This window comes from Cornus florida, unplaced genomic scaffold (assembly GCF_030987335.1).
Source record: "Cornus florida cultivar Cherokee Brave unplaced genomic scaffold, ASM3098733v1 CherokeeBrave_3.0.0_Hap2_Chr10, whole genome shotgun sequence".
NCBI classification, from domain to species: Eukaryota; Viridiplantae; Streptophyta; class Magnoliopsida; order Cornales; family Cornaceae; genus Cornus; species Cornus florida.
Genome location: NW_026775580.1, coordinates 31,282,076 through 31,309,285, shown reverse-complemented (window position 1 = coordinate 31,309,285; position 27,210 = coordinate 31,282,076). Strand labels below are relative to the sequence as shown.

Here is a 27,210-nt window from a genome sequence, read left to right as displayed (position 1 = left end):
TTTTCGCTTCCTTATTTCGGATCCGTTATCGGATCAAACTACGGTTCATCACAGGATGCACAGGCTTGAAAAATCAGGGCCATCACATCTAGCTATGATTTTGATCTTTTGAGGACTATATTGCTTAAAATTTAAAAATTGCTTGACTTGAGAGTCCAATACTCCTTGTATGCCTTGTGGAAGCCATTTAGGAGTAAATTTTTCGAAAGATTGATATCTTATTTGCACTTGTGGTCCACATCATCTTGATTTTGTGATTATTTTGAGATTCATTCTAGGATTCTACACTAGCACAGGCGCACACTAGCATTCTTTTGTGGGGTACATGCTTTGTTGATTATTGAATTGGTTATATCCCAATTGGGCTAGTAGTGCATTGAAAGCTTTCATTCTTGATAAAGGTGGATAACAACCCATTTTCACTAAGTAGCCGGGATTCTAGCCTCATCAAGCATTGAACTTCTCGTGCCAAAAAGTGGAGGGCCCAAACTCTAGGTTAATAATTGAACTTGTTTATTCCAAAAAAAAAAAAAAAAAATAGTGAGGACTTCTCCCAAAAGGTGAGAAGTGGGAAATGATTAGATGGAGGTTGTCTTGATTTGTAGCCTAGTTGATTTGAGCTTGTAAGTCTGTAGGGGTGTTTGAACGCCTAATGCCCGAAAGCCGTCTGGTTTGGGAGTCATTGACCTAACACTCGACCTCATGAATCGCTAGAAAGCTTAATAGATCAACACATTGCACCATGCTTTCATCTTTGATCCTAAAAAAAAAAAAAAATCGAGTGAAAAGAATAAGCGCACCTAGAACAATAAAGCTTTAATAAAAGGTCCATTTTTTGTATTGATAATCGGTACTAGATTTGTGTGCTAGTTTGAGGGTAAGGATGTGATTAATTCTTTAGTTGGCTAAGATAGCAACACATTTGATGCCGGTCCACTCAAAAAGGATTCTAAAGTTGTTTTGATTTGCATGATTATTTTCTTGATGTGTGGAGGACTATAATTGTTTGCTTGATGTTGAAACTTTGGGAGATTGCTTAAAAATGGTTGAAAAATTGCATACTTGAGGTAGTTTTCTCCCAATGCTTGTTTACAATATTGGTACCTCTTTTGAAAGAATGATCTTAATATTTGTGGTTACCATTTCTGAAAACCCTCACAAGACTGCACTCATCCACTAGGGGTAACCTAGGGGTTTAAAAGGCTTGTTGCATGTGCTAAGTGCAATCGTATTCCCTACGAAAGTGGCGTTTTCCATTTATTGTTTTATAGATTCATACTTGTATAGTTGTTCATTTCATTCCTTTACTTTCTAGTTCATTGCTAGGGACTAGTAATATTTAAGTTTGGGGGCGTGATAAGTGCTGAAAAGTGCGTATTTAAACCCCTTAAGCTTAAGCATTCTAGTACCTTTATCTATCTTACTTTACCGTTTTAGATTGATTTCGTATTATTTCCATTTTCAGGCACTTATCCCGAAAATAAGCTAACGTAGCCAAATAAGAGCAGAAATGAAGCAATTTTGGGATAAATCAAATAAAAGAGCCAAGTGGAAGCAAAAGGAAGAAAAATATGGAAATCAACATTTTCGATCGATCTCAGATCAAGGTTCGATCGATCCAACATGATCGATCTCAGCACTTCAAGATGGATCAGAGCCATGATGACATTTTCAGAGATTTCAAAAGTTTGATCGATCCAACATTATTCTTCGATCGAACGAACTGCTTTGTCCTTATCCAAATGATTGATCTTATCTAGTTGTACCACCCTACCAACCACTTTCATCCTTTTCCCAAAAATATCTTCAAAATATCTCAGATTTGTCTTTATCCAAAAAGCGCCACCAATGAAGATTGATCCAGCCTAAGTTCGATAGATTTCAGCGATGTTCGATTGATCCAAGTCCAAGGTTCGATTGATCGAACTTCCTCCAGTGCGAAAAAGTTAAATTTCTAGCTCATTGAAAGTTGTCCTTTATCCAATCATTGGGGAATATTTTATGCACGACCCCAGCTCATTTTGGGTGTCATTTGACCTACCTATATAAGGATAAGGATTGTTTTTTACATGGGAGGACATCATACCATATCATATCATCTCTTGGAGAGCAAGCTTAGAGGAAGAAGAGGCTAGAGACACCATTGGAGACTCTTCATCAACCAAGGAGCAAATCTCTACCACGGAGTTAGCCTTTGAGGGTTGGAGAAGCACTACCATGAGTGGCTAGACATCCTCTTGTGGCTAAAGTTAGCCCCAAGCATGCTTTCTACATCTTGATTTTGTGTATTATTAAGGGATTAATGTTGTAATACATGTTTTGGCACTTTTATATATAGATCTTGTTTATTCAATGATTTATGTGGTTTAATGCTTCCAATTGATCATTACATTCTATCCATATGTCTATGTATGCTAGAATAGATGTTCATGTGTTTGTCTCTATTTCTTGTGTTATTGATGCATGTCTATGTGTATTAATGCTATAGATCTAGAGATTGTCAAAATATAGTGCTTAAAAGAATGCTCTTGTAATTTTCTAGATGGTCCATGCTCATTTCTTGATGAATTGTGCCTCTCTCTTAGCTTAATTAGTTTAATTTCATGTCATTAGCTTAATTGTAGTGTAGTGGTAGCATAGTTGTTAGATGGGAGGACAATCTATGCTTGTTGTTTGATGTTCCATACTTTTGAATGCAAGTAGCATATGTCTCTAACCTTATGGTGTATTTGGCTTGTAAGCTTAATGAAAGGATTAACGACTTGTTAGATATATTGTGCTTTTCACATGCTATTTAGACAATATATACTTAATTGCTAGATATATTGTGCTTTTCACATGTTGATTAGACAATGTATGCTTAATTGGTCACCCTTACTAATTGAATCAACCAAACACACACACACATCAATATTGCAACACACATTTCTCTCATTAGTCACTAGTTAAGGGTGTAAAAAAGCATTGCTTGGTGGTGACCTCTAAACTCCAAAGTCTCTCTCTCTCTTAATTACTCCTTATTGCATTCAATTATTTAGTTTAATTTGCTCTCTAGTTTAATCAATCAACCAATCATTTGTTTGATCACTCGACCTACTAACCCTAACTGTGATTCCACAAGTTAGTACAACTCCAATCCCTTGAGACGATCCCTACTCACCCTAACTATATTTTTAGTGAAGGTAGTAGTGGCTTTTATAAATGTAAAACTTGGCCCTCGCCTTAACACACACTCTTAAGCTTGTGGTGTAGCGACACACCAACCCGCACAGTTTTACTCTTGGGCTTTACCCCAAAAGGTCTCATACCAATTAGAGTGGCACCCTTACATATAAGCACTTCAACTTTCCTTTACCCAGGCGATGTGGGATTGTGCACCCGTAACTCGCCAGTATGGTAGCCTGACAATGTCTCGCACCAGCTCATGGCACACCAATCCACCCCCCTTGAAGGCCCAACGTCTCAATCGGCACACTTCCGACTGGGTCAGGCTCTGATACCATTTGTAATGACTCACTTCACCACATGGTATGATATTGTCCGCTTTGGGTCTGAGCCTGCACGGTTTTGCTCTTGGGCTTTTACCCCAAAAGGCCTTATACCAATTGGAGTGACACATCTACATATAAGCACTTCACCTTTCCTTTACCCAGGCGATGTGGAACTGTGCACCCGTAACTCGCCAGTGTGGTAGCCTGACAGTGTCTCGCACCCGCCCACGGCACACTCGCCTACAAGGTCATCACAGTTCATCCAACCGATTGTTCTTCAACACATGGCAAGTACTATGGGATTTACTATAGCTTATCAATTCTTTTAGGAAGGACTTCTTGGTTTCCAAAAGAAGTAATGGAAGGAAGTTACACAAAGCCAAAGAAAGGAGAACGTAGGGGTTGAATTCTCTCCTTATTTTTAAGGAACTTCAGCAAATTGTCCAAGCCCAAGTCAACTTTTGTTGCTAACATTTAGCAAGGCGTGGGGGGTGTTTATATATTTTTCTAAATATATATATATATATATATATATACATACATATATATGTATATATTTGTCTGTCAGAGTAACCGCTGAAATGGAGGAGTTCATAGCGCCATGGGTTCTAAATCCAGATAAGAAAGGTTTGAAAGTAAGTTGCTAAAATCAAGGAAGCTGGTTGGCAGACGTGGAGGTTGATTTATATTTACAAATATATATATTTATGCATGTGTAAAGATATGTGTGTGTGTGTGTGTGTGTGTGTGTATTTGAAACAGCCCACGATGCCATGAAAGGAAGTCGCTAAAATCAAAGGGTTGTGCCACAAATACAACCCACGATGTGAAGCCGCTCAAACCATGGAAAGGGACCAGCATGTATATATGGAATTATTGATAAGGAAGGAGTTTCAAAAAACATGGGACACTTGGCTAAACAAAACACTTCAGTTGAAAGTGGTGGTGCTTCAAGAGGTAACTACCACTAACTGAAGTAAGTTATCAAAGATTGTGGATAACAAGGCTAATGAAATTGTGTCTGAGAGAGTAAAGAAATTTACAGCAAGGGTAGAAGAACAAGGAAACATGGGACATATGTTAATCTGTGAAGAAGACAACTAGAAAACTTAATTCAGAAATATGCACAACTTGAAATCATGGAAGACATGGCTGAAGATATGCTCAGAAGGAATAAAAGGAAGAAAAAGATGGAAGAAGAAAGTTACAACTGTCAAGAGAACATGGGACACTTGTAGTCAAGACAAATGGAAGCTACCGAAGCTGCCATATCAAGCTTCTACATGCATGGAAAACTCTATAAATAGAGCACTTAGAGCTATTTACAAATCTTGTTCAACACACACAACAAACAACACCTTATCTTTCAATTACATTTCATGTCTCTTTACATTCATTAATGCACTTTCAATATATTTAATTCAAGTCCTACACTTATCTTTCTTACTTTCCAGTACTCGACTTTAAAGTCCTGCACTTTCAATACCGTTTTTCTTTCCACTAGCCATAGAGTAGTCCAAAAGTCCTTTTTCAAGGCAAAAAGAACCTTCGAATGTGGTAATTCCAGTCCTTCGTACAGTCACATGATCCCTGTAATCTCCTAGTGGATAATTGTTCGGATATCTACTTTAAAACGACAGTAGTTTCTAGCACGCCCGACAACCCTTTCCACCCCGAGTAGAAAGCGGAACTCTCTAGCTTTTTCGTGAGCCGAACAATGTGCATACCATGTTATTGGCATCCCCAACTGATAAAAATCATCATAACAATAAGTTAAAAGCAGTTTTTAAAAATAAGTGAAACCAATTTTATAAAATGATGTAATTTCATTGGTCGGGTATACTTATAACTTGGTACATCGCACTGCATATCTTCTCCATGTTGAGACAGTTTTCATCAGAAAAAACACCTACTTTTTATTTTCTTTTTCTTTTCTATTTCTATTTCCATTTCCATTCTTTTCTTTGTTATTGAGAGATGAAACGTCAACCTTTGGATAAAACTAATCTCCTTCGAGTACGGGTTAAACTAGTCTCCCATGCATATTGGATCCGACTGCCTTAGGATAAAATTAGTCTCCTTCGAGTACATGTAAAACTAGTCTCCCGTGAAAATTGGATCGGACCAAGAGAATCTTATATTGTGTTTAGTGTGTAGAAATAGAATGGATTGTAAGTGGGAATGCAATGAAAATGGGGATGTAATGTAATAATCATTCTCATTCAATTATTTGATTGTAAATATGAAATGTGTAGGAATGGAATAATAATAACCATTCTAGTGTTTGGTTAAACCAATTTTGAATTTAAAATGGAATAAATTTCAAATTGAGTTCTCCAAAATATCCCTGTTAGTAACAAATAAATTAAATTAACAAAAATGACATTCTTCTATAATTTTCTAAAAATAAATGGTGGTAGTAGCGGTGGCGGATGGTGGTGACGATGGTGGTGGAGGCGGCAGCGGTGGAATAGTGGAAGGCAGTGGCGGTGGAGAAGGAAAGCGGTAGTGGTGTAGGTGGTGATGTTGGAAGGCTGCAACGGTGGCAATGGTGGAAGGCGGTGGTAGTGAAAGGCGGGAGTGGTGGAAGGCGATGGCAGTATTGTAGTAGTGGTGGTGGAAGAAGATAGTAGTGTAGGTGGCGGTGGTGAAAACCAATGGAGGTAACTGTAAAGGTGGTGGAAGGCAGTGGAGGTGGCGGTGGTGGAAGGTGGTGGTGGTGGAAAGTGGTGGAAAGTGGTGGAAGGTGGTGGCAACATCGGTGGTGGTGGCAGCGGCGGTGATGGAGGGTGAGGGTGGTGGTGGTGGTGGTGTAAGGCAATGGCGGTGGTGAAAAATGGTGGCGGCGGTGGTGGTGGAAGGCGGTGGCTGTGGTGAAAGGCAATGGCAGTGATGGTGGTGGAAGGTGATGGCGATGGTGGTGGTGGAAGGCGGTGGCGGTAGTGGCGGTGGCGAAAGGTGGTGGCAACAGTGGTTGCAGCAAAAGAAGGCGGTGTCGGTGGGTGAAAGGTGGTGCGGCGGTGGTTGCGGCAAAAGAATGCAGTGTCGGTGGCGAAAGGCGTTTGCGGTAGTGGAAAGTGGTGGGCGATGGTGAAAGTCAATGGCGATCGATGGTGGTGGTGAAAGGCGGAGGTGGTTGTGGTGGAAGGGGGTGGTGATTTTTAGACTTGAAACATTATGGTTTTTTGGGAAGTTGATCTTAAAAAAAAAATACTTGAGAATGGAATGGTCTTTCCATAGGTTTAGTTGTGAAATAAATTTTCATTCTAATGAAATGGCCATTCCCACTTTAAATTGCATATCAAACAAAGAAATGGTTAAAATGAGCATTCCATTCCAGCGCACCAAACGCAACATTAATTCACTTAAAATGATCCACTTTGTAGACTAATACAAAGTTCATCCCAATCCTACCCACTGAAACGGAATCCTATGCTCAAATCCATAGACAACACTCAAAATCTTTGCCAGCTTTGGCAACTTGCATTTGAAGTAGATTGGCCAGACTTAGCCCTGAAGCCGATAGCTTATACTGCCACTTCTGCTGAAAGAAGCTCAGTGAGAACTAAGAAGCCAAACAACTTCAATGAGGCCCTTTCAGATAGCTTCCGTATCTCCCATGGCATTAGAATATGCATGTAGAGTTCGGTATGAACTCAGAAGCCAACCAAGGAGATACAGAAACCTCCCAGCTTTCTTTCAAGTACCACCCACCATAATAAAACCGGAATCACATACATCATACACGGTTGTGAGAAAGAGTAGACCTAATCTTCAAATCAGTCCAGAGGAGCAACGTTGGCAGCATCCGTCAATAGAAAATCTTTGCAGCCCTTGTATGTAGTATACGTTTGATTAATTTAAAGTTCGCTAAGAAACAAACAAGAAACATGGAGGATCTACAAAGCGTAAGCAAAAAATTAAGAAGCATTAAGACCACTGAATATAACTTCGAACCAACCAAGAAAGATCCAAAGTTCACATGTGACCAAGAATTCTTCCATCCCATCACAACAAATTATGTGACGTAAACCAACATAATTAAGAAAGAAACAACATAAACTTGATATGAAGAATTTAACCATGGTAACAAGGGCTCTACCGTTAAAAGTCTTACTTCACAAAATTGCTCGAGCAGATTAAATTAGTGCTGCTGCTATTGCTCTATAAAGGATGAGAACCAAAATATCCTAAGTAAAAACCATTTACAAAGTACTTCAGACAAATGTATGTACAACTGCCTTCAGACCACCTAATCCTCCACAGTCTGAATCTCTCCCATCATGATGCGGTTGCTAACAACATTAAATCCCAAAACCGAAGGACTTACCTTCTTCCCTTTCTTCCCCTTCTTCTTTCCTCCCCCTTTCATGGATCCATCAGGAGCCATTGGATTACCTTGGTCAGAGTCCCCAAAACCTGCATTGTCAGAACTCACATCTCCAGCGCCATATTCAGTGGCCTTGCGATCATTCCGATTTTGGAAGGCAATTTCGAGGACATCTGCGGGTAACAACTCCTTGTAGTTGAGGAAATTGTCAATAAACTCATGGTCTGGATCAAAAGACCCAAGGTTCTCTTTCAGAAGAATCTCAGCCTCCGATCTGGATTGCTTTATACAAAATTCCAGGAAACTTGTATCTAGTGGGGGGGAAAAATAACATCAGATTAGACAAAAAACAAAGACCCATGTATCTTTAGTAGTAAAATAGCGATGACAAATCTATTAGTTATTCAAAACTGCTTGCGATATTTTAAAGAGAACCAATTATATTCATCAACAATCCCCAAGGACATTTTTCAATAATATTGTTTCTTTTCTGTTTTTTATTTTTTATTTTCAGTTGGTGGGGTGAGGAGTGGGGCAAAAGTGAATTTCTTTGATCTTCCACAAAAGAGGAACCAAATTTATGTGTATACAACTGGTAATTTTTTTACCAAAAAAAAAATACTAATAATCAGATAGGCAATGCACACTCAATAGTAATAACATAATACCTTTTGTCCCAATAAGCCTGACAGATTCACTCTCACACCAATCTCTGAAGTCCATGGCCTCTGCAAGAGGAGAGAATGTCAATTATATTCTTAGATAAATACATAAAGAACTTCCTAACAGCTATACCTGAATGTTTTGTCATTGCACTTTTTTTCCCTTTAAGGGAAGACTGAGCAGCAGGAGATGAGGAAAGAGAACGCTCAGCAGCTCTACCACCCACAGACTTCTGTCTGTTCAACGAACCTCCTGGAGTCCCCTTTACAGGGGTAGTTTTTGTTCCCCAACTACCCTGGCTTGCAAGATGAGGAAAATCCGGCCTGCTTGAAGAATGATCATTTAGTTTTGCCTCACAATTTTCATTAACAAAACCCAACTTATTGGAATAACAGGTCCTATAAAACGAACAGCCTCTAACATCTGATTATCTTGAGCATCAACAAAGTCTAAAAAAAAATTCAAAATTCTGAAATAATCATTTCATATCTTAAGATGAATCAATATATCATAAGATAGAAGAATGTAAAAGTAGACCAAGTATCACAGCACCAATAAACATGTGTATCATAAGATATGAGAATTTAAACACACAAAAACACGAACACACCAAGTGATGTAGTACCAGTAAAAATGAGAGTGACATGGTCAGCACTGAAGGGGTCACTAAGCTGAGGGAAGAAAGACAGCTTATGTGAGCAAAGCAACAGATGATTTAACCAAAATTATGTACCTTAAAGAAGTGCAGCAACAGAAAAAGAATAAGTTTGTTCTTAGACTTGTATAAGTTCATGCATTAATATCAAACTCATAAGAGAACCTAAAGGCTCGCTCTTATAAGTTGCATAACCTATTCACAATCACCTTTTAGCTTATATCAATCTACTAATTATCGTGGCTTCTTTAGTTATGGAAGTCACCATTGGTTTATTAGTCAATTTCCTAGGAGGCTTGCTCCTATAAGCTCCGTATCATATTCACCATCACCTTATATCAAGCTGTTAATATCATGGCTTCTTTAAATACGGAGGTCGCCTTCAGCTTATCAATCAATGTCCCAAGAGGTCTTCTCCCACATCCCTACTCTCCCTCTCACATACTAATTAATGTCACTCCGAGTTAGTTATTGTCATTTCTAGAATATATCTCGTGTTTGGAATATTACAGTCTCAACTAAAAACCTTAAAATCAAACTAGTTGGGGTAGCGTACATGATTTTTTTTCTCCATTCCGCCAAGGGTCTTCTCCTCCATATATCGTAACTTCACTCAGATCTCTTTTTTCCCTTTTTCACTTTGTGGGGGTTTGGGGGAGGGGTAGGGGGGAGATCAGGCCAGGCAACCATCACCCAAAAAGTACCTTTGATTTTAGAAAGATATACATAGCATTTGTTTGGATGAACAACCTTCAGGTTTTCCCCAGTTTGCACCCAATTTGAGACTATCTGAGACCAAAGCAACCGGGGCATCTTGAGATAACGTCTAAACAAGACTTTAAGCACACCTGAGTACCTAATTTCCAAAACCAAGCCATTTTGCCCTGTTTATTTGTTTGTATGGACTGGGCCAACATTTTAAGGGATACATTGTGTGGTTATTCCATAAAGCTCTAACAGAAACAGGTTGCAGTCCTCCAGGGATTACTTGAGGATCACCAGAAGGACAAACAAGTAATAGCAGCAACAATAACGAGCATGTAAACAAAGCTGTGAAAAGATTTAAACCTAAAACAAAAACGAAAAAAAAAACATAACCAAACAATTATCAAAAGACACAATAGTGAAAGAAGAATAAGAGGTCATACTGCTTCAATTCTTGCTTTGGTTGATCTAAAGGACCCCAAAATAGATCATCATCTCCTTTATGTTTCGTTTGAGCAGAAGCATTGGAAACATTCTGGGTGCGAGTTGCAGCTTTCGCTGGAGATGATGTAGAAAGTGACCATGAAGGACCACTTCGGACGGACTGAGTTTGCTGGGACTTCTGAAGAGCTGGCGCCGGGGTTTGTTGCTGAATAGAAGAAGAAGAAACCTTTTTTTCTTGTTCTTTAAGAATGTCTCTCAACGATGTTGGTTTGGAAACCTTCCCAGACTCTGTTGACCACGCCGGAGCAGGGGGAGGGTTTGCAGAATCCCCTTTCCAGAGAACAAAATCTCCAAAAGAAGGACCAGATGGGACTGCCGGTAAAACTTCCTTGTCCAGCTGTGCCTGACGAGAACTCTTGCCTTTCTCAATTGAACTTGATCCAACAGCCACATCAACTGAAGCATTGGGTACTGAGACCTTAGCTCCAACTCCCTTAGCTTTTGCCGACTTTTTGCGACTTCTTTTAGTGTCTTTAGCCTCAATAAAGTTGTCATCATCTACTGAACTAGGTTGAATGCTCATAACTGTTACCGAGGGCAGACTTGATACACCATCTACAACATCCCCATCTCTTTCATTAGACATGTCTCTATCATTAGACTTTACCAAAACTTCTTCTGCCAACAGATCATGTAATTGGCTTTTCTTGCTCCTTTGGTTTAGAGAATTTTCAGACTGTCCTAAATTTAGATCAGTACTACCTGCATCTTGCTTAATGTCTCTAAATGTTTTATTATCTGAATTAGCAACAACCCCAGCCCAAGGAGTTGAAAAACTCAAGGAGTTAACAGATGTAGAGATCTCGGAGATTGCAATTTCTGTTTGTGCTTTCCTCTGCTCTTCCTGTTGAATTTCAAGCAGTGACTTTGGCTTGAAACCAGGCGCGGGCTTCCAAGCTCCTTGTCCTGTATGTAATTGTGTGTTAAGCTGTGAGACAGACAAACCCAGTTTTGATTCACCTTTTATTTCCACAGTTTCAACATCATTTATCGATGCACTGGTAGGCAATAGGCTCTTGACATGCTGAGAATCACCACTTTCTAAAGTAGTAACGTAGGATTTGCTCTCTCTTGTTTCTTGCGGAGATGTCCCATGAAGTAATTCCCCAGATGTAATCTGTAACTCAAATTTTGTGTCAGCAACAATAGGAACTTCACTTTCAGAAGACTTTGATAGCTTCGAAGAGAGTGTTTTAGAAACTCCCTTCGCCTGGTCTGAGGAGGATTGTGCCTTAGTAGATTTTTGCTTTCTGGACTTCTTCTCAGAAGCTTTTCTTACCTCACGTGCTTCAACACTTTTTAGTTCTTTCACCAAGGAGGTCTCATCACTGCATTGTTCTCTTTCAACCTGCGCGTCTTCTAGAGAACCATCTGGTGTTGTCTTCAAGTCATTTACTTGCTCAGACACTAAAAGATCATTCTCACTGGTTTCTGCGGGTGGTACAGCAACAGGCACAAAATCTATAGCAGCCTCGGAGGATGTGACTGCTACATGTTCAATACTTCTCAAATTGTCTTGTAATGTCTGCCCCTGTGAAGATTTGTCTGCCAACTCCATTCGGGGTAAGTTATCCATCACAGTTGACGCCACTAAAGAATCCTTCTGCTGAATGTCATCAATTTGTTCTGGCAGAGCAGCACCCCAGCTTTGTTGATGGATGGTGGCACTCCCAAACATTTGATGTGGCAAATCTATAGAAGATGCTTCAGAACATGCATTAAGACCAACATCCTGGGAAACACTAGTAGGCAAATTTACATAGTTAGTAAGTTCATCTTGAATATTGGGAACTGGTATTTGTAAACCAGTCTGAAACAGCTCCTGTGATGGCTGAAACCGAGGATGATTCACAGAAGCATTCCCAGCAGTCAGTGAAGCACCCTGTAACTGTCCATAAGATGGCTCGCCAAAGGGCTGGGGAGGATGATGATCCGACAGAACCTGAGAAAGCAATTGCTGTTGCTGTCGCAATAACTGTTGCTGCTGCTCCTGTTTCTGCTGCTGCTTAAGCAACAAGAGTTTATCCAATAGTGACATTTGCTGTGACGGAACTGGTGCCTGGGAATGTAACTGCAAAAGGTATTGCTGTTGTAGCAAAGCTAATAACTGAGGATCCTGAGATAGACCAGGAGGGAGCAGCTCAGGGGTTAAAATGTTGGAAGTATTTTCTATAGTTTGACCTAGTAAATTCGTTAAAGAGGGTTGGTTCTGTTGTTGCAGCCTCTGTTTTTGGATCGCAAAAGCAGCTTGGGGAGGAAAACTCTGGCCACGATGAGAGTCCAACTTATCCTGAAGGGTGTCCATACCGCCTTGAACTGATATATTGGGCCACCCACTAACTCCATTATTGACACCAGATGTAGACCTGTCAGGTAATCCTTGAAGGACAGACATCAAGTCCACATTCTGAGAATGAGACTGCAGACGAGGATGAGGATGAGGATGAGGATTGTCAACAACAGAAGATAGCAGTGTTGAATGTGGCTTTATGGACTCCTGGACAATATCTGAAGTTGGAACCATAGATGCTGCATCCCTCCCAGGCCAATATTGATAGGAATTTGGCACAGACCTCTGCGATTCAAGTGACATTCTCTTGGCCAAGAGATATAGATTGTCTCCACTTTCTGGTCCCAAGGGGGTCATACCACTAGAATTGTTTCCAACATATCCCTGCATACCTGCAAAGCAACAACACTAAGTCAGATCTAGGCACCCACAGAACCTCACAATGACCAAAGAATTAAGCATAGAAAGATGGAAGGCAAGTGGGCAGAATCCCCTCATGATTTAAAACCAACCTTCAGAGAAAGCAAAATTCTCGAGAGGAGAACTGCTCGTATTGCCAGACATCAGTGACTCCAAAAACCTATTTTCAGCTTCTGTCATTGGATTATGTTTATATCTCGGATCGTGCTTCAGCATATCAAACTCACTTGTACCTGCAGAAAGCTTTCCAAAACCACTGAGGTTTGACCTACTTGATACATCCGTAACTTCATTTTGTTTTGGTGAACAAAATCCGGGTGGTGGTCGGGCTTTCGCTCGTAAGTGGGGCATAACATCACCAAGCAATGAAAATGGTGAGTCACGGGGTGCATCTTTAAGGCGAACTAGCAAATCTATTCCAAAATATCCAGCCTCAAACCATCCAATGATATCACTCCCAGTAAAAGGGCCTTGAATTTCACCCTGTGGATCTTTATAGCAAAGAATTAGGTCTTCTGGGGAAGGCTGTGAAATTTTCCGGCTTTCCTGTTCCCTTTCCAGTAACGTAGATGGCTGCCTTTGAAGAAATGAGTCCTGGCCAGTTTTCCATTTAAATTCATCTTTGGAAAAAGATGGTCTTGACAAACCAGCTTCCCATTCACTATTTAGATCCTTCTGTGATTGTGACCAGCCAATGTCAGAGGTTCTCGACCTGACATCAGTTGGAATCTCTTTCCAATCATGTGAGGTTGAATGCATCCGTTCTACCATTGATGGAGACTGCCACGTAGTGCCAGGATGACCAGAGGAATTCACCTGCATGGTGGACTCCCTATTGATGGGCACCTCATCAGTCCTATACCCAGCACCATCTTCTCTCGAAGCTGCAGGCAACAGAGTGGATTATAGAAACATATTTCAAAAATAAACATTCTAAACAGGAATAAAAGGCGACATCTTCCAATGAACAAATCAAGACAACAGTTCTCATCATCACACTCCAATATCGCACATAGAGAACCAAGATAATTAAATACAACTTAGCCAACAAAATCCAGAACCAAGAACCAGAAGATCATAACTATTTACTACTCTCTTTTAGATCATTCATTTTATAAGACAATTCATATGTTGAGATATATTGACAATCTCGTGAATTGAACTTCAATCAAGATATCACTTTCTTCCAGCCTATCATTTGGTTTTCTGACCATCCCGCATAGCATAATAAGAATTGCAGAAGGAATTGAGTTTCTACGCAATTTCTATTTCTATGTACCTTCAAGATTTAGTTTATAACCAGTGTACAACTGATGGTCCTGCGTCAATTCTATTTTTGCATCAGACCTGTGAGAAGTCATCTGCTTCTCATGGGACAAGCGCTCTGGGTAATTTAAATGACCGCCTTTTGAACTGTCAACTGTTTCATCTTTATAATCATCAACAGCAAGTGGTAAATCTTCTCTACTACCTGAGGCAAGTCAGGTATAAAAGTAAAAATCACACAGTTAAGTGCATGCATATACAGGATAAAGTGCAACTCAGAAACAAGCATTACCAATCTTGCCCCTTCTTGATTGCACAGCATCATTTGAATTCCGTCCAACAGATCCATCCTTAGAATTCTGGGTTGCACCACTACTTATTACGTCTCCTTTGTCAATTCCCTTCAAAATAAACTATCATACAGAAAAAGAAATTAATTATACCTCCACTAATACCAACAAACCTCCCCAAAAATAAATAGTAAGTGCGAATACCAGTTCCTCGTGAGTAGGTGCACAAAATGCCAGAGGCTCTAATGGTTCTTCCTGTGTAAGGGAAGGCACTTGCATGACCCCATTCAATATTTTTTCAGACGACTTCATATCAGTCATCCTGTAAACATCAAGTAACTTTGTCCTGCTATATCTTAACGGGGAAGGATCTATATGGCCACTTTCACCTTTTTCTGAATTCAATCCAGAAGAGTGAGTATTAATAGAAATATTGTTCATAGAGACTCCACCAGAGCCAACCCTTCCCCGTCCATGTGAAAATGTAGAACCAGTATTATCCCCACGTCCCCGACCATAGGAAAATGTAGGAACCTGTTTGGTTGGCGTTAAAGATTGATGATGAGGAGGTTCCACCCTTCCTCGGCTGTGTGAGGAGTTATATCTCCATGGCCGATAATGATCCCCCTCCTTCTCATCCTTCCCATGATGAGTAAGATGAGATAACCCTTTCTCAAGTGGCATGTCAGCATCTCTGCTAGGGTCAATCCACTTCTCACGCAAACTATCTGTCTCTTTATCATCCGGTCCCCAGCGCGTGTTCCATTTGCTCTCACGACGTTGATCGTAGTTAGTTTCCTTATTACTTGAATCAGTCCACCGCTCGGATGGGGGACGGCGTGTTTCTCCAAAATGCCGTGCAGATGAGTTCTCTGTCCACCGATCCACCTTGCGGGTATCACTAAACTCTTTATCTCCATCCCTCCAACGATCCCTGCGAACGGAGGAATTGGTGTCTCTTTCTTCATCACGCCATCGGTCACGGCGACCAGAATCCATGTCAAGCACAGTTGGCCGGAAAACATCCTTCTTTTGAGTATCATTCACCTCCTCACTGTTTCCTGATGACTTCATCACATCTGAACGACTGGAATAACCCATATGCGAGTTGAAATGGTTCTCCTGTATATAGAACAAAAAAAGGGTAGAATTTCCAATGCAGTATAAAAATTGTTGCAGGTTAAAAAAATTAAAAATAAAAAGGAAAATCTGACAACGAAGGGGTAGGTTATCCTAAATGAGTAAAAAATATAATTATCAAGAAATTGATCCCCAAAATAGATTATTGAAAAGGAACACTATAAATGTGAATCAGATAAGAGAAAAACGGGAGTAAATGATAACACACCCCAGTTAAATGTCCGGGCTTATTCTCCCCTGGTTTTGGCAGAAGCCACTGTGGTGACAGCGGAATAGGATTGTCAGATCCTTGCACATCTACATAAATAGAGAGAATTAATCCTTTGCAAAATATCCAGAGCAAAAATTAGAAGGAAAGAGACATTGCTATTGCACTGACTAAGAATGCCACAAGAACAGATGATAGATTTTTCAAACATCAGTTGAACTGGATCAGGTAAATTGAGAAAGTAAATTGACAACTGTTTTTGCATTCCCATAAATAACCATGTTCAAAATAAGAGAAAATTGGAAGTCTCTGTTATTTCCACGTGAGACAAAATTAACGAAAGAAAGAAAAATAATATCGAAGCATATATGAAGCATAAATCATAATGACTATACTGCTAATTGGTTGTGTTGTTTAACTTTCACAAGAGATCAAGAAGCGAGGATATGTACCTACTTGATTCGGCAACAGAATAAGAGAACCCACTTTCTTTATTTTGGATCAGTGAACTATATAATTAATCATTAAAGAAGTTCTAATCTTCTTCTAAAGCAGAAACAACAGAAGTTGCAGTGTTCTACTATTACATATCGAATTTTCAACAGCTTGACATGTCAAAAAGGAGGAAAAAGAATGCATTGCAACTATATTCATCTCAAACAACTCGCTAGGAATCTCAGCAAAAGGTAAGATACATCATAAGTCTCTTGAAGTGGTAATATATGCCAACCAACAAACACAAATCTACTTTCAATAGCATGGGTTGTCAAATAAAATAAAATAAAATAAGGATTTGCAACTATAGCCAGCTCGATCAACTCAAATAATAAAGAATGTGGGAAAAACAATTTTCTTAAGACAGAGAAGGCATAAACATTAAATCAAAGAAAGAAAAAGGATGGGAGTAATAAAAGAAGAAATGAGAAATGAATAAGCGAAAAAAGAGAAAGGAAATAGTAGCTTACACATTACAAATATAGAACCCACGGACCATTCGTCAAGTAACTTTTTTAATTTAAAAGTAACTAAGAACTCGCACCATTATCAACAAAATACATGGAAAATCAACCAAATATGAGTCTTTATTAAAACTAGAAAGCAGACCAAATTAGATGACATTTACTCTTCCAAATAAGTAAATCCTATAGGCATAATTACCAAAGAATCCAATAAACACCTGATACATAACCTCACATAGTATACTTGCGCACAAGATAGAGAACAGGTGATGCAGGTTCTAAAGGAGACAGAGGATTTGAAGGAGTGTTTTGAGATAGAAACGGGTTATTAAATAAGGTAAAGTATATGACAAATTTGAGGGATGGAGACAAAAATAAATAAAAGAGAGAAGGTAAAAAAGGGTATCACGAATAAGAAACACAGCCACTTCTATATATAATGGATATAAATCATCAAATCTGGCAATTGTTTATGACAAAAATGGACAAAAAAATTAAGATTCAGTGCGTGGGAATATATATATTTTTAGAATGAAACCGAACTTTGAATTTATTTGAAAAACTTCAATAAGCCGCCACAATGAAAGCAAATGCATTATATTCCCAATAAATTTATGTATAAGCTTATATAAGCGCAAAGAATCTGTTCATTTCTTTTAGGCTGTGATATGTCAAGTATAGGTGTAAATTTACTTATCATTACCAACCAGAATAAACCAAGAACAGCTAAAAAGGATTTTTCTATCAAGCATGCAAATAAATAGTGATTCCAAGAAATCGCGTATAAACTTATGGGCGGTTAAAGAATCCATTCATCACTTTTAGGCTATGACATGCATGGCATGGCCCTACAGCCATATGTCAACATGGACAAATAACAGACAGATATGGAAAATGAATACAACACAACACAACACAGACACGGAGAAATTACAAATCCGAAAAAGGTAAAATATGGACACAGCAAGACACAGAATAATAATTATGTACTTCTTATATATGGACTCTATTATAAGACTAATATTATTCTTTCTCAACCTAAGTTACCTAAGAATCAAAAATCTACAAATCACAATAGCTAATGAACTACAACAATACGTTTACGTCATAGAGAAAAGAATACAACATCAAGAACTATCTTCCGTGAGTCACTCAGTCCTTCCTATTGCTTCTGATACTACTGCTTCTAGAAAGAAAGGTCAGACCTTTATCCATTCCATGAAAAATGGAGGGCCAGATAAGAGTTTTTTTTTTTTTATAAGTAGGGCCAGATAAGAAATATGCCTTCGGTGCAAATAGCAAATAACAGATTTGCTCTTGCAAGACTACATTAATAATACTGTAGCTCATAAAAACAGCAATAGAAAATCAAATGACCCACAACGAAATAGATTATACCCTCCTATAAGGAAAAGAGTCCTTAAAGCGCTTCAAATAAATCAAGGATGTATTCATACGACTTTAATGACATAATGTCCATGCCCCAAAATGCGAGGCACCGGCAGATTTCTTAGAAGCGCATCGTTTGTGAAGAGACCTCCAAACTGCAAGAAGATTTGCTTGACGAAACAATCTTTTGCACTGAAGTCACATCAAGACCCACATCGAAAGCCTAAGAGATGTATTTTTCCAGCGCCTCAAAAACATATGAGAAAGATTTGTCCAAAATCAGCTTTTGAGGCTTTATTACTCTTGAAGGCAACATAACCCCAACTAAGAAGCACAAATACGGATACAACACGGATAAGGCGATACGAAAATTTCAAAAACAAGATACAAGTACAGCTAGGATATGCCAATAAAAAAATAATGCATTATATTTTTATATACAATAAAAAAATAATAATAATTGATCGGTTTTCTACAATATTCAAACCCACCACTAGAACTCACCATATCACTAATTTTCCAAAGAAAAGACAGTTGAGCATAAATAAAAAATCAAAAAACACAAATAAACATATAAAAAAAAAATAAAAACTTATCAAGTATTTGACCCATCTTGAGGAGAAGAACCTGGGTGCACCGGCTCATCAGAGCCACACGTGCACAACACGCACCTGCGCGTACACATTTACGGCTCGGATGAGATCGGTGCAAGGTGCGCCGGGTGCACCAGCTCATCAGAGCCACACGTGCACAACACGCACCTGCGCGTACACATTTACGGCTCGGATGAGCTCGGTGCAAGGTGCGCCGGGTGCACCCAAGTCTGTCTCCATCTTGAGGAAAAGAGGCTCCAAAACCCTCTATAGCTATGTATAGCTATGCATATATATATAGCTATGTATGCATAGATATATAGCCACGTATGCATAAATGTATAGCTGTGTACATATATATACATAAGATTCAGAATAGTAGCCAGATTATAAAGAAAAAAGAGTAGGACTGAGATCTCCTCTCTTTCTGTAGTCTGCAATCTGCGTTAATAATCTTCCAAGCAAGAAATTGAATTGGGCTTTTAAACGATTCTGTTTTATCAACTATTAACCTGTGAGCCTTTTAGTATTTACAATCCGAACTCAGTTTTTTAATAAAAAAAATTAAAAAAAATGCCTTGACGTATCCAAAAAGCATCCATCCATATCCCAAAAGTACCCCCAATGTATCCCAAGGGTACCCAATTTTATAGGTATATATATATATATATATAGTTAAATAGCAAAAAAAAAAAAAAAAATAGAATACTTCTCAGCCATATTAGAGATGCGTTCGGCCATATCTAGCGCGTATCTGTATGTTACAATTGTCCGATACTACCACAGCCACCTTGGGAAAGTATTTGTACTTCCTGCAGTTCCTGGGACCCCGCATTCCTTCACACTGTCAGGGTCATGTTCCAACATGTCAGAATAGTTAGTTCAAGACATTACCAATAAGAATAGGAAAAAGACACTACCTTTTTTAATTGAAGCTGAAGGGGTGAACAAGCATTGTGGTAACAAGCTGTAAAACGATGAGCATAGCATTTCTTCTGCTGGCCTTTATAGGAGTAGGGTGGATTGCCTATAGAGAAGACTAAGAAGCCATTTAAATTCTTTAATTTCATGGCTGATGATGAGAAATTTATCACTACTGTAACTGAAATTTGGAATACTAGGGCATGGTAAGATAGACGTCCCATCCTGCAGTAGCTAGTTACTCGGCCTTAATCATGAGTTGATCTTACACTTCAATCAACCCCTTCGTATTTCGATCCAATCGATCAAGAGGCTACTCTTTTTTTTGGGCCGATAAATAAAAGAAAGTCCTCCCTTTCAAACAAACATGGATATAGCAGCATAGCATTTGCTTCAATTGAACAAAATTTTCTCATTTGAGGAGAGAGAGAGAGAGATAGACTAGAATTTCTAAACTCTCTTTACAAAATTTGATGTAATCAAAACCCGGGATTGAACAAAAAATTGTAATTGTACTAATACCAAGTACGTTAAAAGGAAAATTATATAGAAAAATCATTAGACCGTCTATTCTATATGGAGCGGAATATTGGGAGTTATAAAAGAAACATGAACAATGCATCCATGTGGCGGAATGCGGATGTTAAGATGGATTCTAGGAAACTTAATATTAATAATCAAAGGATTAGGGAGAAATTAAGTGTGGCGCCTATTAATGAGAAAATGAGAGAAGGTAGACTTAGGCGGTAGAGGCAACATCCAACACCAACCATAGATGCACTATGGTTTCGTCAAAGAATTATAATAACAACAATAAAAACCCTCCACGTTTGTTATACCCCATCACAAAAATAACTTGATACACATATTTTATTAATACCTCCAAGTCCTAACATAACTTTGACACACTATAGAATCTTCATCCCTCTATTCCACACACAACTCTAGATTTTTCACGTTTTATTGATACCTCCTACATAACTTGACAGACATGCTTATCAGGATTTTTTTTAGATTCAATGGTAACTGTTAACATATCAACCTATTCTGTTTACCAATATATTTGTAGATCACATTTCCAGCCTCTGTCTTCAATATTATATCCTAATTTCATAAACATGTATGTACCATTAGCGGTTTGTAGCAAGTGTCAGCTTCTTCATTGCCATTGCTGCACTATTAATCAACAATATTATTTTGATAGAATTATCACAAGAAAGGAACATGTATCAAATTCAATTGCATCAAGTTGGATCTGTACAGTTTCAAACCTAAAATCCAACAATTTGACAGATCACACCTAAATTGAACTGTGAATATGTTTTTCTTGTGTAATAGATTCCAATAAAAAAATGTGGAATGCATGAAAATATCCCTTCAGCAACATCCATAAATGCATATCCACACTTACAAACTGCTAAAAGATTGTTATCACAAATTTACTTGTGGATGCAACCTTGATTGACAAACATAATCAATATAAAAAGGACTAGCCTAGTGGATGAAGCTCCTGCCACTGCGGGGTTTGGGGAGGGTTAGACGTAGGTAGCCTAACCTCCATGTGTGGAGAGGTTTCCCATTTTGGACCCATGACCTCTACGTCACAATGGAGCAACGTTACCATTGCGCGAGTAGAATCGAAGGGAGGGTCAGATGTACGCAGCCTTACCTCTCTACATGCAGAGAAGTCGTCTCCATTTCGAACACATGACCTCAACATCACAATGGAGCAGCTTTACCGTTGCGCCAAGACCCTACATCCGAATAGAATCACAGGGAGGGTCAGATGTACGCAACCTTACCTCTACATGCAGAGAAGTTGTCTCCATTTCGAAACCACGACCTCCTGATCACAATTAAGCAACTTTACCGTTGCGCCAAATCCCACCTTCCGAACAGCATCAATACGTGGAGCATATTACTCAGTAGTAAAAAAAAAAAATGTAACTTACACATACCCACACCACAGCTTGGTCCCCTATATTTTAGGCTATAATCATTAGATGATACTGAATTTTATACTAAATACAAACAATTTGAAAATCCAACAAGACTCAATGATAAAACACTGCATTTATTACTTGGACCATATTAGCGATTTATTTAGATACTCAAACAAATAAAAATTTGCCAAGTAAATAGAAATGTCGATTTATTTACATACTGCATTTATTACTTGGACCATACTCGCAATTTATTTACATAATCAAACATAAATAAATTTGCCAAGTAATTAGAAATGTCAATTTATCATGGAAAAGCTCTGATGCTTTAACTTGGACCATATTCACGATTTATTTACATACTCAAACAAATATAAATTTGCCAAGTAATTAGAAATGTCAATTTATCACGGAAAAGCCTTGATGCTTTAGGATGAATCACCACAACAATTTACCACAGATAAGTCTTGATCCATTAGGGGGAAAAGCTAATTTACTAGAGTTTGTACTTATGCACCAACAATCTTTACAAACTCAAGAACTAGAACCGACACCAAATAACATGCAAATTTAATGGTTGCCGACTGAGATCCTTTTGGTTTTACAATTGAATGCTACCCACGGCAATTGAATAACAAGAATCCTATTCTAAACCTTGTTGGCATACATGTGGACTCTACAAAAATGTCCCTCCATCCCAAAATAAGTGTCCTTATTTCCTCTTTGGGATGTCCCAAAATAACCGCCCCATTTGAAAAGTCAATGGGCAAAAAATTAAATTTTCCCAAATTAACCTCGACTTCTGAAAACTTACCTCAATTAACATTTAATGATATATATCCTTACACAATTAGATAGCTAGTTTTGGAATTTCAAAGGGAGAAATGCATGTCCCTCAACAAGTTGGAGTTCCCAAAAGGGACATTCATTTTGGGATGGAAGGAGTAAGTTTATTTCCCTAACAGCTTATCTTTTGAGCCGGATACTAACACATAGATACAATTGCTTGATTCAAAACATGAAAAGAAGAAAGATTATATTTGTTTTTCCTGATTTATGCAGCTCTTCATTTTTTCTATACTTATGCTAAAAAAGTAAAATCGCAATTTATTCATTTTACTATGTATCTCAACTACCCATTTTCTACAACTAGATGTTTTACTATTAGGAAGCACTGAATTTCTCAACTTATTTAGGTGTTATTTGATAAATCTAAAAATTAAGCACTAGAAATTTTGAGAGCTGAATTTTAAGTGCTGAAGTTTTCGAGCGTTAATTAAAAAATAAATACTTTTTATATCTTTTTGAATTTTTAAAGTTCAACATTAAGTGATGTCCTTGTCACTTATAATTTTACCCTATTCTAAGTGACGCTTAAGATTTTCAGTGATATTCAAATTGCATTATCAAAACGCACGTAATTGGATAAGCCCTCAATCCATTCAGAATTAAGCGCTGAATTGAGTTATCAAACAGAACCTTAGCATAAACTTGCTCTTGTTTCTCCAAAACTAATTAGACTGGACGCTCTAAGTATGCCCTCACTTCCCTATCCTCTTTATTCCGCAACATCACATTGCGGTACATTTACTTCACTTGCTACAATAATCTCTCATCATTACAAATGGCAAAACAGAACAAACATATCAAAGCAAGTCCAAGGATACATAACGGTATTGATTTGCACATAAAGCTGAAATTACATGCCATAAAGGCAGCTCAAGGTACACACAATTTTCACTCATTCCCAAAGTATATATATATATATAATATCCAGGAACCTGATTATCATAGTCAAAGTATATGAACTATTGGACCATAACCACCACTGAAGCACATGAAGGAGAATCAGTAAGACATAAGTAGATCACCAAAAAAACCAGTAAGTACATCCACAGATCCTGGGGGTTAATATACAAATACTGAAAATAAATCATTGCAATATATGAACACTGCAACCACAAAACTCTGGGTCATTTTTCATAGGAACTTGTTTTCATCAAGCAGCAAACTCATTCATATAGCAAAATTTAACGAATTCAGCATGCACTCCTGATGAAGTTGAAACATCCCCTCTCAAACTAACCATCACAAAAAAGCATATGGGGCGAAGGGGGCCTAAACAGATGAAAGAGCCGGAGGAGGTCTAGTCATTCAATGGAAATTAAATGATTCTCATGGCCGGTTACCCTAGATGGCTAGTACCGAACGAACTTGTGGAGAAGAGCATGATATCATAAAAAGCACGTCTGACACAAGGAGGCAGGCACCCAACATAAACACAATGCTGCTTGCTTTCTCACAACTTTGCAATACAAGGGTACTCCAAAACCAATATACAAATTAAAAGGGCTTCTTAGATGCCATTATTGTTCCAGCACTGACATTATTGAGCCTTGTATCACTACTAAAAAGTGAACTTAGAAAAATAAAAATGAAAAGAAAAGGCCAAAGACTTTGAACTTTGATCACAAGAATGCTTCAAATATTGCAGAGTTTGGCTCAAAAAAGTGCACAAAGAGACATCAGCAAGATTCCAAATATGCTTACATTATAGCATATTATAAATATATATATGCGCAACAATGCACGATAAGTAACACTATCTTTCCCATTTCAATTATAGGAAGAAAATATAAGCAAATAAAATCAATAAAGTTCATAATGCTTTATGGAATATTTTAGTACTATTTCTCATGCAACAATATTAAACAACATTAAAAACAAAGTATCAAACTTTTGAACACCATAATTAATCTTCACCAAGTCATCATTTACCTTCAACAACTAAGCTTCAAAACATTGAATTTAGATCCAACTTCTGAGTAATATTCATGCACACTCCCATAAGTAATCAGAGGGTCCAAATAATCAGAGGGCAAATTTTCAAACTAAAAAAAAAGTACTCTGTTCTAACAAAATTCGCAATGACAATATGCAAAAAAACCTAACGAAAAATGTCTGGGCTCATATTCAAGGAGAAGGATAATATTCAAAAGAAAAAAATCAAAAAGAGTGAATGATGCAGCACCTCTCTTATCCAATTATGCGTCAAAAATGTCTCAGCATAACACCAAGTACCGATAGCCAGCCCAAATCAGTAACAGCCCATATATCTGAACTACCAAAATGAAGGCTTAGCTCCGTATTCTGTATTTTAACTTCTCTCTCATTCCAATTAAAACAAGTACTAGCCACGAGTTGCGTTAATCCTTTTTCGATATTAACCCTTTTACAATATCAAGCCAAACCCCCAAATCTTTTCTCATGGCATTACACTAAATTCATCCAAGTATGCAAAGCATGTGCATATAACACTATACTCGCCCGCCCGTTATTGAAATAACTCAAAAATCAGCAAAACAGATTAAGGCAATGGTGGTTACCTCCACATATACAAAGCCAATAGGGAATGGTATAGCTTTCATATAAAAGTTTGCCCATAGTTGATTAATCCAGCTATATATAGCCACAAATTTATCACTATAACAATTCGTCAAAAGACAAATCACCGAGATGATAGGTCGAGTAAAACACTAATATCATTCAAAATATGGTGCAAAAACAGTAACCCCAAATGTATTAAAATAAACAAAAGTCTCTGTTATAACCTTCATAAAAGCATACTCTAGGTGCAGAGACTCGAAAAGTAACTCCAATAAATAAAAAAAATTAATGCACCAGACCAAAAATACACATGTATGACAATACAAAGATATCCAACTAACTGCACAATACTGCTGTAGCACCAAATCAAAAATACACATGTATGAGACAATACAAAGATATCCAACTAACTGCCACTTCCTTAATGGACACCAAAAAAAATTCACACATATATATACAAAAAAAAAGGATTTTAAGACGGAAGAAAACCCCAGTATAGATAATAACTGTTCAAATCAAGAAGAAGTACAAAACTTCTAAACTCCATTAAGCAAAAAAAAAGTAAGACATGAACAATAAAATGCAAGAAAACATGGAAGCATTTCCTTTTCTTTATCTCTCACACCTCCAGGAACCAAACGGAGGATTAATCAGCCAAAAGAAATAACTAAACCCACTATAATGGTCAAGCGGACAAACAAACGAAGACACTATAGCTCCAATATATCTACAATAAATTAGGGTTTTAAAAACAAAACCCAATCACTTCGTCTGAAAATCGAAGTACTTGCCCCAGAATTAGAAAATCGACAAGGAGATTGAAGTCAGGTGATGGAGAGAGAGTGTGTGTTACCTTTGGAGATCTGGTTGGAGCGAGAATCGAAGTCGGACTTGTCAGCCATGGATGATCCGGTAGAGAGAGAAAGAGAGAAAATTAGGGATTGATATAGAGAGAGAAAGAGAAACGCCAAAGAAAGCCCTTTTTCGGTGGTTCGATTGACTGCTAGAAGGAGAGGAAAGAGAACGCGAAGCCAAATGGAGGGTGAATATAAGTGAGGGGCAATAGAGCGGATGAAAAAAAAAAAGTGGTGGGTGTAGATTAAGAAGGTGTCACCAACGGCTTACGTTAGTGAACTGCGTGGGATGTACGGTTTCATGTCCAACCCTAATTCACTCTTGGACGAGTTCGGTACCATTATTCCCCACGCGCGACCCAGTCACAATAGACTTGAAATGACAATTTAACCCTGTAATTTGGCTTCGTGTCATACACGCGTTGATATAATGACGAGCTTCTTGTTGTGAATTTTGTGATGATAATAATTCCTTCTGTCCAATTTCCTTTTCTCTAAGGGTGCGTATTGCGCCACGTACTGTGCAGGTTAGGTTATCGGTACAAAAACGCGGCGTTTCGATACAAGGATTGGTTCGACTCAAACGGTTTGAGCACTGTGAAGGGGCTAACGTGTCGTGCGTGGGTTGGTCGTGGCTAGGTATGGCGTTCCCTCTTCCGTAACCCTAACTGCTAAATGTTAAATCAAATGGTGGTGAAAATAAAAAAAAAAAAGGAGGGATAATGGTAATTTAAGTGGATTGGGTTGTATAATTTTACAGAAATACCCTTATATCTTCATGGAATTACAAGATTTAACGTTCAATGACACTATTGACCTCATCCCCACTAAACCACACCGCAAAGCCCTTTTTTATCATATCCCGTATGAAAAACCCTAAAACAAAAGAAAAAGTAGGGATGGTGTTAGTAATTTTGGATGCGTTTAGTAACATTTTCGTCTTATATTTTTATAGTCGCAAAGAAATAAAAACATAATTTTATTTTTCAAAGTACAAACAAAAAGCAAAAATAACGTTTAGTAACTTTTGCTGTTGTCATAATTTTAATAACAAAAAACAAAAAGTAATGTTTAGTAAAACAATTGTTACAAAATTTTTTTTTTTTTTTTTGAAATTTTTTTAATTTATTTTTTCATCCATCTATCAAAATCTAACTTTCAATCACAATAAAAGACATATTCTAAAAAGGAATATATATATA

At 38.0% G+C, this 27,210-nt stretch overlaps 1 protein-coding gene across 1 annotated transcript; it reads right to left on the bottom strand.

Moving 5' to 3' along the window:
* Positions 1-7,532: 7,532 nt before the first annotated feature.
* LOC132278622 (protein ESSENTIAL FOR POTEXVIRUS ACCUMULATION 1) lies at positions 7,533-26,202 on the bottom strand. Its single transcript, XM_059780457.1, has 10 exons — positions 26,008-26,202; positions 15,963-16,051; positions 14,819-15,736; positions 14,617-14,737; positions 14,338-14,529; positions 13,151-13,942; positions 10,288-13,030; positions 8,617-8,807; positions 8,490-8,549; positions 7,533-8,132 (listed from the first exon to the last, which is right to left on the bottom strand). Exons 1-10 carry the CDS (start codon positions 26,054-26,056, stop codon positions 7,744-7,746), a joined length of 5,544 nt encoding a protein of 1,847 aa, XP_059636440.1. The 5' UTR covers positions 26,057-26,202; the 3' UTR covers positions 7,533-7,743.
* Positions 26,203-27,210: the final 1,008 nt, after the last annotated feature.

Excerpts from the sequence above, each read along its gene's own strand:
- LOC132278622 (XM_059780457.1), bottom strand. The coding sequence starts at position 26,056 with ATGGCTGACAAGTCCGACTTCGATTCTCGCTCCAACCAGATCTCCAAA. Across the intron at positions 13,031-13,150 it reads GAATTTTGCTTTCTCTGAAG|GTATGCAGGGATATGTTGGA; the intron begins GTTGGTTTTAAA and ends GTTGCTTTGCAG. Across the intron at positions 8,808-10,287 it reads CCAAAGCAAGAATTGAAGCA|GCCGGATTTTCCTCATCTTG; the intron begins GTATGACCTCTT and ends TTCTTCAAGCAG.